Source organism: Cydia amplana, chromosome 11 (genome assembly GCF_948474715.1).
Source record: "Cydia amplana chromosome 11, ilCydAmpl1.1, whole genome shotgun sequence".
In the NCBI taxonomy this organism is placed as follows: domain Eukaryota; kingdom Metazoa; phylum Arthropoda; class Insecta; order Lepidoptera; family Tortricidae; genus Cydia; species Cydia amplana.
The window spans coordinates 3,513,104-3,530,432 of record NC_086079.1 but is presented as its reverse complement, the minus strand read 5'-3'; the positions used below and the strand labels follow the sequence as shown (position 1 = coordinate 3,530,432).

General features: G+C 40.7%; 2 protein-coding genes across 2 annotated transcripts; one reads left to right on the top strand and one right to left on the bottom strand.

The window, feature by feature from the left end:
• The first annotated feature begins 246 nt into the window (after positions 1-246).
• LOC134652298 (diphosphoinositol polyphosphate phosphohydrolase 2) lies at positions 247-15,693 on the top strand. Its single transcript, XM_063507470.1, has 3 exons — positions 247-690; positions 796-951; positions 15,472-15,693. Exons 1-3 carry the CDS (start codon positions 592-594, stop codon positions 15,691-15,693), a joined length of 477 nt encoding a protein of 158 aa, XP_063363540.1. The 5' UTR covers positions 247-591.
• On the bottom strand, positions 6,225-7,260 carry LOC134652384 (uncharacterized). The gene has a single exon (XM_063507559.1). It carries the CDS (start codon positions 7,257-7,259, stop codon positions 6,303-6,305), a length of 957 nt encoding a protein of 318 aa, XP_063363629.1. The 5' UTR covers position 7,260; the 3' UTR covers positions 6,225-6,302.
• Positions 15,694-17,329: the final 1,636 nt, after the last annotated feature.

Sequence of the window (17,329 nt, the reverse complement as noted above, 5' to 3'; positions counted from 1 at the left end):
ATAAGAATCGTATTCATTATTTAGAACAGTGAACGAATACACTTTATATCAAGTTAGCAAAATGGCTAATGTTAATCATTATTTTGTGTTAATCATTTTGTGTTGTTATATTTTTATTACAACACAAAATATAATAACTCGAGCGAGTAGTCGGGTTCCGAATCGATTGTCTGATGTCACGCTAGCAACATTGCACGCCTCTACCCTCTACAAGCGTGGCATGGCAACCTTGTTTCCTTCTTCCGGCTGTCAGCTGATAGTCCCTTGCTTTTGCTTTCCAAAACCTATTTCGATTTTCGCAAAGAAAACGTCAGGCACCATTCAACATGGGCTCGAAATACGCGATCAAGAGCTAGTTATAGCTGAAATATTGCTCTAATTGTAGTGTTATCGTTATTATAGTTTCATTTTACATGTACGTTGTGTAACTCTTCAATTAGTCGAAAATGGATACGTTTATCACAGGATACCTCAGTTATGGCGTTTGTTGATCACTAAAAAATTTCATTCGGTTGATAATTTTCTTTATATTTGATGTCCGTTTTTCGTTCGTGATCGTCTGTTTCGTTCGCGTTTACGTGTTTACTCGAAATGGTGAAGGAGAAGCCAAATTCGATCCGGATCTACGATGAGGAAGGTTTCCGACGCCGTGCGGCTTGTATATGCGTGCGATCCGACGCCGAAACGGAGGTTAGCGTGAAGAAAATAGTACATTGCATTATTATTTAGCCTTATTTGTTTGTGGAGGTTCACCATTTTGTTTTGAAACGTGAATAATCGGTGTGTTTGTGGCAGGTGTTGCTTGTGACATCATCTCGGCGGCCGGACAACTGGATCGTGCCGGGCGGCGGCGTGGAGCCCGAGGAGGAGCCGTCGGTGACGGCCATGCGGGAGGTGCTGGAGGAGGCTGGCGTCATCGGCAAGCTTGGCCGCTGTCTCGGCGTCTTTGAGGTACCGTGTATACCATCAGACCATCACATATGTTCATGAAAATGTGGCCTCAAACAAGCGTTTATTTGCTTAAACCAGTGAAAAACAAGTCTGAGTCAGTGGAGCAATATGTTTATAGTATTTGAGTCATGATATAACAGATTACACTACATCAATATTGATGTGTAGATATCTACAGCATATTGATTATGCAGTTTCATTCTTTCAGTTGGTGTCATTCTAGTGAGATCAACATTGATTTATTGCATTATGTTGAACCCATATTTTAGTACCTATGTAAAATCATAATCCTCCTTTTGCTTTGCCATAGTCAGGTATTTACTGACTTGTAAGTACAGAATCCAAATAATAATATAAATCCCCGTTTCCATATCGCGTGGCAAGCTATCGAACATTGGCTCGCGCGGCAGCCGCGTGCAATGGATACCGGGTTGGCTCGCGAGCTAGCGAGTTGGCTGGTTTGACAGTTTGCCGCACAATATGGAGACGGGGCTTAACAGTTAGCAAGGACCTGTTGATATTATAATGGAATAAACTATAGCTACCGTCATAGAGAAAAAAATACATAGAGTGCTCACTCCATACCTCAGTTTTACCAGTTAGTACCAAAAAGACTATTAGCATCTAGCATCGAGTAGCGGAACTATCAGTACTGCTACTTGACAATAGATGTAGCACTGACCGGAAAGTCTTATGCTGTTGAGATAAGACCTTCCGGTTGGTAGATGTAGACACTGAAATTAATAGTCTGACTGAACTGATGTATGGAGTGAGCACTCTTGTCTTACATATTTCTCTATGCTACCATACAAAATATACTTGTATGATAGCCACATTTGAGGTACAAAATGAATTCATGTAGTTAATAATCAACAGATCCTGGGAAATCTGTCAGTGGAAGTAAACACAGACTCGGAATGGTGTGATGTCACACATTAATTAACATGATGGTAACAATGCAACCTTCATCAATGTTAATTATATGTTACTGTATAATAAATTATGTGTTATTAATAATCTGTAAAGATAAATGGAAATATAAATATATATAAATGCCAAGGAGGTTCAAACTCAGAACCTTCCCTGGTTGCTAAAACTTAGCTAAACCTTATGTGGTTGCAATAAGGTTTAAAAAAATGTCAATTAACTGTGTCAAATGATACCTTGCATCTCAGGAACCAGTAATGATTCAACAGTATAGTTAGTTAGTGCTTCTGGGCATTTTCCGCAAATCAACAACCATTGTGCCTATTTTGCGTGAATCGAGGTAGCGCTACTCTAACCACCCCAGCTCCTCCATGAAGCCTAGCAATGTTATCAGGTTGCTGACTGCCTCTTTTAGTGTGCTCAGAGTCTCTAGGATTTGCTCCTGTAGGCTTCTACCTGTTTGCAGTCTAGGAGTATGTGTTTTATTGTTTCCTCTTCCTCCATGCACGCTCTGCACATGGGGCTGTCTAATTTTACCCATATTGTGTAGGTGTTTGTTTAGTTTGTTATGTCCTGTGATTAGTACTAAATATACCTTGCATCTCAGGAACCAGTAATGATTCAACAGTATAATTAATTCAACAAACACATCCCTTCTAATCTTGTATTTCCTGCACTTGTGCTATATAAGGTCAGTTATTTACAAACCGCTTCTCATTGCCAGTCACCATAAATGGGGCCTTTGACCTTTTGTGTAAACAAATTGTGAAATACCTAATACCTATACTAACTTATGTTTATGCAGGTAGGTGTTAACTTATGTTAATTCTTAGGTAACTACTTTTTATGTATTATTTGGTTATTTAGTAAAATTTCATTTCAGTTAAATACAATTTCATGACTACACCTTATAAAACAAAGTCCCCCGCCGCGTCTGTCTGTTTGTATGTTCGCGATACACTCAAAAACTACTGAACAGATTTGCATGCGGTTTTCACCTATCAATAGAGTGATTCTTGAGGAAGGTTTAGGTGTATAATTTGTTAAGGTTTTGAGTAACTCGTGTGAAGCCAGGGTGGTAATCAATTATAAGTAGGGCTTGCAATATCGGAGGGTTTCCAATTCCGGAACTGATTTTCGATATTGGGTCCCAATTCCGGAATTCCGGAACTGGTTCCGGAATTAGGGTTTATCATATTTTTATTAGAATTTTTAATGAAAAACAACAAAAAATATGAAATACTGATACTTTACATTTATTCAAGAAAGTATTGTTTTAGAGGAATTTAATCTGAAGTATTATTAATCGTAAAATATCAATAAATTGAGTAGTGTCGTCTTTGCACCTTATTACTAATGGTCACTTTTATTCACTACAATGATTCGGTGTATTTATTTGGGGAAACTACGGATGCTAGAAATCGGTTACATGCCCAATTTTATAAAATTTCTAAATATAACGGCTTCGTAGCCTAGTAGGTAGGTAGGAAAAGTGGACCTGTTTACGAAGATGAAGGTCCTGGGGTTCCGATCTCGGTAAGGTCATTTACTGTGTTATGACGATTATTTTTTTCTGAGTAAAGGTTGTTTTCTATGCATTAAAGTAGGTATTCAGCTATAGGTACATATTACCTTTATGCATTGCCGACTAGTGCCAAAAACGCAAGCCTTATTGAGATTACGCTTTTTAAGTTTGGTTTTTTAGGGTTCCGTAGCCAAATGACAAAAAACGGAACCCTTATAGATTCGTCATGTCTGTCTGTCCGTCTGTCTGTCCGTCCGTATGTCACAGCCACTTTTCTCCGAAACTATAAGAACTATACTGTTGAAACTTGGTAAGTAGATGTATTCTGTGAACCGCATTAAGATTTTCACACAAAAATAGAAAAAAAACAATAAATTTTTGGGGTTCCCCATACTTCGAACTGAAACTCAAAATTTTTTTTTTTCATCTAACCCATACGTGTGGGGTATCTATGGATAGGTCTTCAAAAATGATATAGAGGTTCCTAATATCATTTTTTTCTAAACTGAATAGTTTGCGCGAGAGACACTTCCAAAGTGGTAAAATGTGTGTCCCCCCCCCCTAACTTCTAAAATAAGAGAATGATAAAACTAAAAAAAATATATGATGTACATTACCATGTAAACTTCCACCGAAAATTGGTTTGAACGAGATCTAGCAAGTAGTTTTTTTTTAATACGTCATAAATCGCCTAAATACGGAACCCTTCATGGGCGAGTCCGACTCGCACTTGGCCGCTTTTTCCTTACTAGTTCCTAAATTCCTAATTCAGAATATAAGCTTCTACAGGATCCGAAAATTCCATCGAGGAAACTTCTTTCTGAATTGAGAATAAAATATCCAAATGTTTATAAATTTTAAATCAAAACGTTCGAGTTGGTAGGATTCTGGGCCACTGACTTAATATAAAAGAAATAGACACACAAAGCAGAACAAAAACGTCAAGAAATGTGGATCCCAATGACGCTTCGCACCATTTGCATTGATGATAAAAACGCTTACGTAAATTTTGAGTCAAGATAAATGTTTCGTACAGAAAAGAGCTTAATGTCGTAAGCATTAAGTGTCAAATTTGCAAACATAAGTACCAACACTGTTAAAAAATTTAGTCCGATGGCACTAAACGTACGTATTTACGTCAAACAACGTCAAACGAGAATAATGAACGAATGGAGTCACTTTGGTACACTTTAATATGTATTACTGTACAGGAAAACCAATTGAAGTAATAAATAAAACAAATTTAATTTAATCGGGAGCTCAAATAAAATTAATTCGTGGTTCAAATTCAAACAAATTAAATTTTATTTCGTAAGTATACGTCTTTAAATACTAATTTCCTTGAAATAAATTCTACTTATTAAATAACTGTGTATCTAAGATCTACATTTACTCATAGCGCGGGTGTACGGGGACATTTAGATACTGATTGGATTTTTTTTATAAAGTCTACCTATACTTTATAAAAAAATCCTGTGGTTGTCACTGTGTTCCGACAGGTTTAGCATTTACAGTTAGTCGATATAAGCCCTTATTGGTGGTGTATATGTCGGAAACAGGGAAATGGCCCGAACACACAAGTGCCGTTTTGCCTTGTTTAAAACTGCATCACCCCTATCTCTTGCTATAATTAAATAGCAGTCCACTTTGCACGTCGCATAGGTTTTCTTGGAAATCTTGAATTTAAACATAATATTATTTCTTATGAATTCCATATAAAAATATAAAAAAATATTGACCTCACATCGACTCATTAGATTTTTGTTCCTTAACATCCCTTCTTTGGTACTAACAAATTAATTTATTCAAAACCATAAAATTACCACCAGATTACATAAATTATGTAATGCTATCCAAAGAACTAACCGAAAGAAATACATTCCATCCTTTTTCCTTGTTTTATCATTGTTATTTTTACATATTTTAACGGCACATTTCGTAATTGTTGACAACTTCACATTTGAGCGTTTCAAACAAGACTAAACGAAAAAGTAATGCATGATCTGTTTTGACATCACTTTTGTGGGGCCATTTTTGGCGGCTGATTGGGTATCCAGTTCTTTATACTATATCAATGTTCTGGGCAAGTAAATGTATGGCTTTGCTTAAGCAAGTATCAAAAGTAAAAAAAATATGGTTACGTTAACGGGCATGTTAAATGTTAATGCATGCTGCTAGACTTCAGACTTTTATCAGTGACGGCTAATAACACCAGCATAGTGTAGTTTTCTTGGAAATTTTCAGTAGTAAACGTATTAAGATCTAATAAAAGTATTTAAATCCAATTCCGGAATTTTCGATATTCAGTGGTCTCAATTCCGGAATTGTAATATCGGAGAATTGGTCCGAGATTCCGGAATTTCGAAATTCCGGAATGCAAGCCCTAATTAATTCTAAGTGCAATTTTAATATTGAAATTAAATAATAAATCCCTAAGAGTGGGAAGTGGAGTAGGGAATGATTTGGAAATGGAAAATTTCGAACCCCATATAACAACATGAGAAGTTACCGAACTTTTCCATGTGGACATTTCACAATTATTAATTCCCTATTTAGAATAGCTGCTAGACTATTAGGCATCAGACATTTTCTGTCTTTATTTTTTTAGTTATTTTTACACCTAATTGTAAATGTGACAGTGTATCGTAGTGTACATTACGGAGCCTTAATTTACTCATTAAAACCCAAAATTATATTTAAAAACTATTTAATTGACGATGAACGTCTTACATGTTCTATGTGAAAAAGTGCAAGGGACGGGTAGGTATACAAAATTATTGGTATCGGTGCTGTAAGCGCCTGTCGAATGTTGAAAGGCAAACAATCATCGTTTCACAGCAATCGTAGACTAGCTTCAGGAGTCTGAACATCTTCCCGCCTCGTTGAAAGGAACAGCCTTTCAAAACTTCAAGTCCTCCGGTGATGGTAGAGGGCAGAGGCGAACGAGTGGTCGTCGTACGCATCCCTTTGTGGTGGTTACGTCTGCAACCCTGGCAACACCGTCGGCTCCCGGGAACAAGCGCGTAACCCTTCCAAGGCGCCAGCATAGCGGAGGCACGTGATCTTCGTGGAGCAGAACCAAGTCGCCCAAATTAAGTTTGGCAGTGTTTGTTCTCCATTTGGTTCTCTCTTGTAATTCGGATATATATTCTCTCTGCCATCTATTCCAAAAATGCTGGCGTATCTTTTCTATCCTAGCATAACGTTGAAGAGACATCTCCTGGCGGTTCTCCAGTGCAGGCGACGGCAGTGCAGTCAATGGTCTTCCGATTAAGAAGTGCCCTGGAGAGAGGGAAAGGAGGTCGTCAGGGGACGTAGACATGGGGCACAAGGGACGACTGTTTAGAATCGCTTCCACTTGCGCAAATAGAGTTCCTATTTCCTCAAATGTCAAATGGCTATTGCCTATTACACGTTTTATATGGTGCTTTGCGGATTTTACTCCGGCCTCCCAGATACCGCCGAAGTGAGGTGCGTAAGTTGGAGTGAATATGAACTTTATGTATTCTTGATTCGCAAAATCAGACATAGGTTCCTGATTAGCTTTTATAAATTGACCTATTTCTTTAGCCGCGGAGACAAAGTTTCGACCATTGTCACAGAATATTTCCGCAGGCTTGCCCCTTCGCGCAATGAACCTCCTAAGCGTCATTATGAAAGCATTTTTTGTTAGATCACTAACCGCTTCTAAGTGCAAACATTTATAGCGTAAACACACAAATAAACATAAATAGCATTTTATTAATTTAGCACCTCGACCCTTCCTATTTAAAATATAGAAAGGTCCCGCAAAATCTAAACCTACTGATATAAACGGAAAATCCGCATTTATTCTCTGAGCTGGGAGATTTCCCATTTTTGGGGTCAGAGTCTTGCCGCGAGCACGCCTGCATCGCATGCAATTGTTTACTGTGCGCTGAGCAAGGCGTCTTCCATTTATAGGCCATACGGTTTCCTTAACAAGAGACAACAATAATTGAGGAGGCGCGTGCATATGTTTTATGTGCACATTGGCAAATATAAGTTTTGATAAACGATGAGATGCGTGAAGCAAAATTTGGTGCTTCTTTTCATACGGATAATCAGATGCATCGATTCGACCGCCAACCCTAATCACCTTGTCGTTATCTAAAAAAGGTGAAAGCTTTAATATTTTAGATTTAGAGCTTAACGGCTTAGATTTAGTAAGCATCTCGTACTCATCTTGGAACGATTGTTTTTGAGCGATTAAACAGAGAAATTTAAACGATTCTGTCAACTCGTCAACAGTTAAAACACCTACTCGTTTATTTTTAGGATTTTTTAGATTAAATATCATTCTCTTAACATATGCAAACGATCTTTGCAATTTATTTAGCGTAGAATATTTTTCGAAGTCTACGATGGGAGTTTCTAAATTTACAACATTACATTTAGTTTCAGGTAAGTCATCAATTTTAAGATTATTTAAAACAGGCCATTTAGATTCATCTTCAGTTAAAAATGTAGGTCCAAACCACCACAGATCCAGCTTTGGAAGCTGGCAGGCATCCACTCCCCGCGAAATTAAATCAGCTGGATTTGCAGAGGTAGGCACATATCTCCACGTTGATTCTTTAGTCTTTTCTAAGATTTCATTTATGCGATTAGCCACGAATACCTTTAGTTTAGCAGATTTATTATGCAACCAGCTCAGCACGATACTTGAGTCGCACCAATGCACGACACGATCCGGCTTGTATCTGAGAGAGTCTAGGACTGCCCTGCTGAGCCTGGCAGCGAGCAGCGCAGCACCTAGCTCCTGCCGCGGCATGGTCGTAGGCGACAGTTGAGCGACTTTTGATTTTGAGCATAGCAGCCTGACAATGACGTCACCGTTTTCAGATAGAGACTTCATATAAATACAGGCACCAAGGGCCGACTGTGATGCGTCACTGAAAACGTGCATTTCAATCAATTTTGGTGAATCACATAAAACTCGCCTATCTATTTTGAGATTTTGGATGAATGGTATGTTTTCGACAAATTTTTCCCACTCTTTTTTAATATAATCCGGAACAGGTAAGTCCCAATCTATTTTAAGCTCCCATAATTTTTGTAATAGCATTTTTGGTTTAATTATACATAGACTTAAACAACCTAGTGGGTCAAATATTTTAAATGCGTTTGACATAATGTATCTTTTAGTTATGACATCACTCGGAATAGGATCTTTCACAGGAAAGTTTAGCGTATCATTAACTGGGCTCCATCCTAACCCGAGAGTGCTAGCTGATTCACTAATGATTAAATTCTCTTGTGTATTTATGTTAGCATCTTCAAACAGAGACGATAAGTTACTTTTGTATTTTCTTAAATTAAAACATCCTGTCTTTAGTGCCTCAGAAACTGATTTTTGTATATATTTTAATTCGTATTCACTATTGGCTCCAGTGATCAGGTCATCAACATAGAAATCTTTTTGTATTATAGTTTTGATGAGCTGATCACTCTGCTCCTCTCCTACTTGAAATAAACATCGCGTGCTCAAATAGCTCGCACTTCCGGTACCGTAAGTTAGAGTATTCAATCGCAGCGTTTTAAGGGGGCTAGACTCATCTTCTCTCCATACTATCAATTGCAGATTTCGGTCATCGTCGTGAACTTGAACCTGGCGGTACATTTTCTCGATATCGCCAGAGAGAATGTACCGGTATTGTCTCGCTCTTACAAGAATGGAGAAAAGAGAGTCCTGGACATTTGGCCCCACCAAAAGAATGTCATTGAGTGATTTACCAGAGGAGGAAGCAGCTGAGGCGTCGTACACGACGCGTAGGGATGTAGATTCACTATTTTTAAAAACAGCATGATGGCACAAAAAGTAGTTAGGATTTGGCTTGAGCAAGCTAGACTCAGACAGATGGCCTAGCTCTGCATACTCATTTATGAATGTAGTGTATTCGGATTTCAAGGTCGGATTTCGCTTGAATTTTCGTTCCAAATTTAAAAATCTTCTTTTAGCTAAGTTGTAGGAATCCCCAAGACATTCAGGTGATTCAGTTAACGGCAATTTAACGCAAAATCTACCGTTATCTAGCCGTATAGTGTTCGTTAGGAAATGATTTTCACATTCCTGCTCATTTTGATTTAAAGCATTTTTGTTAGGAACCTCTTCGGTCTCCCAGAATTTAGTTAGCATATTTTCGATGTTTTGTTGTGATTTAGATATAATTGCATGATTACAATTAATTTTATTTTGAATTTTGTTATTTGTATCGTTAGTATTTTGATTTTTGTTATTTTGATTGTTAGTATTAGTATACATTCGTCCGCATATTAACCAACCAAATTTAGAATCTCGTAGTGTAGGCATAGAGGGACCTAGAGAAAGTTTTTTGGTACCTAGGATGTCCCAAAATATGTCCGCGCCGATCAAAATCTCGATCTCGCCTGGTTGGTTAAAATCGGGATCCGCTAGTCGGATATGTTTAGGTATCTGTAGACTTTGGACATCTACTGGACGTTCACGAATGTTGCCTGTTAGCTCCTTTAGCACAAAGCACGATAAGGCAAGTTTATATGGATTATGTAGTGAATGAATTTGCGTAGTACATCTTTCGACAATGTTGTCTACACATTTATTGCCAGCTCCTATCAGATTTATACAGTCGATAGGATTCGATTGTAGTGACAATCTTTCTTTTAGCGATTGTTTGATAAATGAAAACTCACTCCCGTTGTCTAGGAAAGCTCGTACTCTTTCTTTTTGATTTGTTTTAGGATTACACACTTCGATTATTGCAGTAGACAAAAGCCCTCGGTTATTGTCCAAGTCAAAAAAGTTTGCCGCTGATGATGCGTTGCTGACCGTAGCAGCACTACTTATTATGCCCGGACTAGTCCGGCTAGGCTCGTGAAGCAAGCTGTTGTGCCTCTGATTACAATCCCGACAAGGACCTCCACGACACTCGCTGACCGGATGACCTTGCCTAAGGCAGTTGGCACACAACTTGTAATTCGCGACGTCGGCTAATTTGTCTTTTATGCTTTTAGCAGCAAAAGTAGGGCAATCGTATATTCTATGGTTGTCGCTGCATATTATACATACAGCAGTACCAGGTGTATAGGTATTTTGTTTAAAATTAGGCTTTGATTTTTGGTAAACACCTGCAAATGATTTTATTTTGTTATTATTGTAGCTATTATTTTGGTGATTAGGTGCTGGCGGGCTTGGTCGTGACGTAGAAGGTAAAAATTTGGAATTACCGGTCTCATGTTTATTGCGATTTAGTGCCTCAAGGACGTCCGCACGATTAATTAAAAATTTATGAAATTGATCCAAAGTAGGGACGTCATCGAGCGTGTTACGGTACTCTTCCCACTTCATTAAAGTTTGGCTGTCTAATTTAGACGTCAACATGAATATAACAAGCATATCCCACTTGTCGGTCGGCTGGCCTAAACTCGACAATGCTCTCAAATTTTTAGTGACATGATCGACCAAGAAACGAAGTGCCTTTTCGGACTCGCGGGCGGGCGCTTGTATATTAAACAGTGAACTTAGGTGGTGGTTGACAAGCAACCTTTTATTATTGTAGCGGTCGCCTAGCAACTTCCAGGCTTCTTCGTAATTGGCAGACGACACCTCTAAGTTAGAAATAATTCTAGCCGCATCGCCCTCTAAGTAGGATATGAGGTAGTGAAATTTATGTATAGGCTTTATACGTTCATTTTTGTGAATAAGATTTTCGAATGTATCACGAAACTCAAGCCAGCGGAAATACGCACCATCGAATTTTGAAATTTGTATTTGTGGCAATTTAAAACCTTGATCCTGATGATCGTGAGTACATTGAGCGGGCACAGGAACGGCGACCGAATTGCGTCGTTCCATTTCGATCGCACTGTATTTTTCAATTAATGTTTTGGCCTTTGCAATGTTTGTAATAATATTTTGCTCAATCATCTCCCGTTCATCAAGCTCAGTCGACAATTGGTCAGCATTCAGGACCTCAATCTCATTTTGCAATGTGTCGAACTTGGATGACAAACCCTCAAGCTTGCTAAGCTTAAGACTTAGCTCAGCCAATTCAATATTAGAAATTTCCTCCTTTGTATTCAACGTATTTATATAAATTTTAAATTTAGTAATTTGCCCTTTAATTGAACTTCGCGAAACAGTTAATTCTTTCAAGCGTTTTGCGGCCAAAGCCTTTTGTTTCTCATCCTCGCTCGACATTGTTATTACCTATTCAGTTTTAGGTAAACAAAAACTGTTAACTATAATAAAGATAACAAAAGGTTTATCTCACGCTCCTCACTACGGTGTACTTGCCGCTGGGAGTCCGGCTGCGCGAGCTCAGCTGACTGGTAGCTACTTGATATTATAACGGGACTTGCTACGCTGAGCCGCGCCGTGACGATCCTGGAATAGTCGGCGAAACACTTTAAATACAATGAAATTATTGTTGAATGAGGTAAAATGAGGGCTAATTTAAAAGATAAAACCAATTTGTAACGGTAAAATTGTTTTAGGTTAGGTAGGTTACGTAATGTTTTAGCAATAATTTACGTTAATTTGTCTCGAAAGTAGCTTATTTTTAATGAAATATGTAAATAATGTATAGAATACAACTAATTAAGCATGGGCCACCATATGATTTAGATAATGTAATTGAAATATTAGGTTGAAAGTACGATATTACCAAAGAATGTAACTAGATATAAAGTGATTATTTTTACGATATTTTTGTGTACTTGCGTAGGTGGAAGTATAATATACCTCTTTAAGAGTATCTAAAAGAAAATTGTTTACAATTTTGACTATTAGATAAAAGATTTGGACTTTGGAAGGACAAAGGAAGGGCACTTAGCTATGGCAACTGCTTCGACGCGCAGGGTGAACTTTCGACGTTGCACTGCACTGCACTCCACAATCCAGCCAAGATTTACTCTTCTGCTCGTATCTTCTCCCAGGGACAGGAATCTTCTAGTTACTGCATACGCGCCCTTGCTGCATACGCGCCTTTGTACTATCGCACTTTCTTTCTTGATTTTTCTTGATTTTCGTAGGTTCCCCCATGGGCCAACAATTAATGTATCGTAGTGTACATTACGGAGCCTTAATTTACTCATTAAAACCCAAAATTATATTTAAAAACTATTTAATTGACGATGAACGTCTTACATGTTCTATGTGAAAAAGTGCAAGGGACGGGTAGGTATACAAAATTATTGGTATCGGTGCTGTAAGCGCCTGTCGAATGTTGAAAGGCAAACAATCATCGTTTCACAGCAATCGTAGACTAGCTTCAGGAGTCTGAACAGACAGTAACCTTGAGGCTTCCTTGTTTGCGGTTCCGACTGGGTGCACAGTAAAATTAGTAGTAGTAATTTTTTTATTGTGACAGTTTGCTACCCTTCTAATGAATAAAAAAGTTTATTCCTATCCTAAATGTAAAGTTAGCTTGACCTTGTTTTTAGCGCTGAAAGTCAATCGTAATCTCAGTAACTATAGTATTAACGACCGACTTTAATGTTTCCCGGTATTTACTTCGGAAACACCTAAATATAGTTTAGTATAAGCTTTAGCATTCGTTAGTTAAAATAGAAGTTTTGCCAGGCATGGCTCATTCCGCGATTTTGTCGCGTCGCTACAAGTTCATGCGGCCCGGCCCGCACCAATTTTGGTGTCTAGCCATAGTAGTTGCCGGTTGCCGCGCACCGCTACGGAACGGACGCTTGCTCGCGCTTGCTGTCATATTTGTCGTAATAGACGCGTTTTGTTATACTTCGTTTTTTTTTTGCATTAGAAATAAGGTAAACAATCTTGATGTGTCTTTTAATTGAAAAACACATTTTAAAAATAAGTTACGGTAAATATGTAACAATTATGAATCTAATACGATCTTTTATAGTCTTCTGCTTTCATAAGTACCTAATAGTTATTGATTTTTTAAAAGTGTTTTTCAATTAAAAGACGTCAAAATAGCTTACCTTCTTTCAAGTTCTTTCTAATGCTAAAAAAACGAACTATAGAGAGTGAATCATCTGTACCTAGTTACTACTTATTATTACACGACTGCCCAAAAAAAGGAGTGTATTGTTTTCAGCGTTCATGTTTGTGGGTATGTAAGTTTCTTTGTTCCACCCTAGCAGCTAAATGCCTGAACCGATTTAGATGTATGATATCATTAGAATCCTTACGTCATCCCGGGTGACATAGGCTATATGACGTCATTATAAAAACAATATGGCGGACTAAATACGCCATATTGCGCAACTTTAAGAAAAAAATATCTTGCAAACCCATCGAGTAGGGCATCAAAATGAAGCGCTTTGAAAGACGATCAATAATATATATATATATATACAATATGAGGATTTCAGTCTAATTTCGAGAAAGTAAGAATTCACAAAATATGTTAAGGAAAGCTAATCTCATAAAACCAAATATTATCCTATTGTTGTTGGGATATTAAAAGGAAGTGGTTTGACCCCTGATCATAAAAAAAAATTATACATAGGTATTATATTAATGATATTTCACTTGTTTTGAAACCAAGCCAATATGTTCTAAATTGCGCTAAGGGTATAGAAAAGTTTTTTAGCTTTTCAGTTCGCTTTAAACTGCAGTCGTGTTTTTTAATTATTAATTTATTTATTTTATTTATTCTGTGGGCAGTTGCCTATAGTACTGAGATTCGGTTTACATTCAGACTATCCAGATACCCTATTATGAAGCGTTTAGTAATAGCGCGAGATCACCGCACTGGGGGCCTAGCCAAGATGATAAGATATAGTTCGGACAGAAACGAAATTAAACGCTATCTGTGTCTATCGCACTAATATGGAAGAGTTATAGAGAGACAGATAGCGTTTCAAACGATTGGCATATTGGCTAGGCATACAGGTGAAATTTTACTTGTGTATAATTATTAAAATCTAGAACGTGAGCATGACTACTGAGTTGACCTTAGACTTCACATATTTAGCCATTTAATCTCTAGAAATATATAAAAAAAAAAAAAAAACATTTTACCGGACGCATCGCTTCAACCGCAGAATTCTGGACTCAGATCTCCAATTATGTAAAAATGGTATGAGTCACGACATTTACGAGGTTGATTTATCTGAGGCACGGTAAGCTGTGAATGTCCAGGCCGTATACAGTTCGGTTAAAACACGAAATCTGTGGAATTTTAAGTTAGGGAAGGAGGTAGGAGTCCTAGGTAGGACACATGACTATATGTACACAATGCTATGGCAGCTATATTTAAATCTACAATACAGTTAAACGGAAAGTCTTACGCCTTAGCTTCAAATTTATACCTAAGCGTCAATTCAGAACCGTCAATAATCAATTTACATGACTCTGACTCTGACCTTACTAGTTTAAAAACACTAGATGACTAGGTTATTGAAATTATTCAAAAGACACATCAGTAATAGTGATTCAAAGTTGCAAAATTCGATTAGCTAGCGTCTTACTTACAGGTCGTTGACCCGACCTTGATTCGCGACCGATCGCATTAGGATTCATTGCGATATTAATTGCCATTACATTCGTATGTACCGGTAGCGTAAACAGTTTTATTGTCTGTTTTACGTTTTCTTTATCAAATGATTAATTAGAATAAAATCAAAATAGTAACGGGAATAAAGACTAGGTAGAGCAGATGGTGTATGTTTTACTTTACTGCCCAATGTATGTAAAGTATCATTCTATGGAACTTGCTAACTATGTAAACAAAAGTCACTGGCGTGGCGATTTGTTTACATAGTTAGCAAGTTCCATAGAATGACACTTTAATATATATACTATTTAACTGTTATCTAGCGTTATTTCAGCACTACTATACTAATTAAGGGGGATACATGCATTTATACAGCGTAACTAAAAGTAATAGCCAAACCGGTATCGTCTTGAGTCGTCCCATTCGTTTTTTGTCAAGTTCTTAAATTAGTCCCATTCTGCTTTCAAGCAACAGAAAAAAGAAGAAAGCAGAATAGGACTCATCTAAGAACTTGGCAAAAAACGAATGGGACGATCCAAGCAAGACGATACTGCCAAACCCTACATTTACTAATCAATTCATTTATAATTTCAGAACCGCGAACACAAGCACCGTACCGAAGTGTACGTGATGACGGTCACCCAAGAGCTGGCCGAGTGGGAGGACGCGCGCCTCATGGGCCGCAAGCGGCAGTGGTTCTCCATCGACGACGCGCTGGCCCAGCTGGCGCTGCACAAGCCCATCCAACGGCACTACCTGCAGCAGGTGGGTCACTCTAACACAGGGCTCGTGTGGACGCGGGAGCGGGACGGCTGACGGACTCAAGTGTAGGACGGTCACCGAGAGCTGGCCGAGTGGGAGGACGCGCGCCTCATGGGCCGCAAGCGGCAGTGGTTCTCCATCGACGACGCGCTGGCCCAGCTGGCGCTGCACAAGCCCATCCAACGGCACTACCTGCAGCAGGTGGGTCACTCTAACACAGGGCTCGTGTGCACGCGGGAGCGGGACGGCTGACGGACTCAAGTGTAGGACGGTCACCGAGAGCTGGCCGAGTGGGAGCACGCGCGCCTCATGGGCCGCAAGCGGCAGTGGTTCTCCATCGACGACGCGCTGGCCCAGCTGGCGCTGCACAAGCCCATCCAACGGCACTACCTGCAGCAGGTGGGTCACTCTAACACAGGGCTCGTGTGGACGCGGGAGCGGGACGGCTGACGGACTCAAGTGTAGGACGGTCACCGAGAGCTGGCCGAGTGGGAGGACGCGCGCCTCATGGGCCGCAAGCGGCAGTGGTTCTCCATCGACGACGCGCTGGCCCAGCTGGCGCTGCACAAGCCCATCCAACGGCACTACCTGCAGCAGGTGGGTCACTCTAACACAGGGCTCGTGTGGACGCGGGAGCGGGACGGCTGACGGACTCAAGTGTAGGACGGTCACCGAGAGCTGGCCGAGTGGGAGGACGCGCGCCTCATGGGCCGCAAGCGGCAGTGGTTCTCCATCGACGACGCGCTGGCCCAGCTGGCGCTGCACAAGCCCATCCAACGGCACTACCTGCAGCAGGTGGGTCACTCTAACACAGGGCTCGTGTGCACGCGGGAGCGGGACGGCTGACGGACTCAAGTGTAGGACGGTCACCGAGAGCTGGCCGAGTGGGAGCACGCGCGCCTCATGGGCCGCAAGCGGCAGTGGTTCTCCATCGACGACGCGCTGGCCCAGCTGGCGCTGCACAAGCCCATCCAACGGCACTACCTGCAGCAGGTGGGTCACTCTAACACAGGGCTCGTGTGCACGCGGGAGCGGGACGGCTGACGGACTCAAGTGTAGGACGGTCACCGAGAGCTGGCCGAGTGGGAGGACGCGCGCCTCATGGGCCGCAAGCGGCAGTGGTTCTCCATCGACGACGCGCTGGCCCAGCTGGCGCTGCACAAGCCCATCCAACGGCACTACCTGCAGCAGGTGGGTCACTCTAACACAGGGCTCGTGTGCACGCGGGAGCGGGACGGCTGACGGACTCAAGTGTAGGACGGTCACCGAGAGCTGGCCGAGTGGGAGCACGCGCGCCTCATGGGCCGCAAGCGGCAGTGGTTCTCCATCGACGACGCGCTGGCCCAGCTGGCGCTGCACAAGCCCATCCAACGGCACTACCTGCAGCAGGTGGGTCACTCTAACACAGGGCTCGTGTGCACGCGGGAGCGGGACGGCTGACGGACTCAAGTGTAGGACGGTCACCGAGAGCTGGCCGAGTGGGAGGACGCGCGCCTCATGGGCCGCAAGCGGCAGTGGTTCTCCATCGACGACGCGCTGGCCCAGCTGGCGCTGCACAAGCCCATCCAACGGCACTACCTGCAGCAGGTGGGTCACTCTAACACAGGGCTCGTGTGCACGCGGGAGCGGGACGGCTGACGGACTCAAGTGTAGGACGGTCACCGAGAGCTGGCCGAGTGGGAGCACGCGC

What these genes read in the sequence shown, in the direction of transcription:
- LOC134652384 (XM_063507559.1), bottom strand. Translation starts at nt 7,259, where the DNA reads ATGGGAAATCTCCCAGCTCAGAGAATAAATGCGGATTTTCCGTTTATA.
- LOC134652298 (XM_063507470.1), top strand. Translation starts at nt 592, where the DNA reads ATGGTGAAGGAGAAGCCAAATTCGATCCGGATCTACGATGAGGAAGGT. An exon ending in GATCCGACGCCGAAACGGAG is followed by an intron (nt 691 to 795) that starts GTTAGCGTGAAG and finishes TGTTTGTGGCAG; the next exon opens with GTGTTGCTTGTGACATCATC. An exon ending in GCTGTCTCGGCGTCTTTGAG is followed by an intron (nt 952 to 15,471) that starts GTACCGTGTATA and finishes TTATAATTTCAG; the next exon opens with AACCGCGAACACAAGCACCG.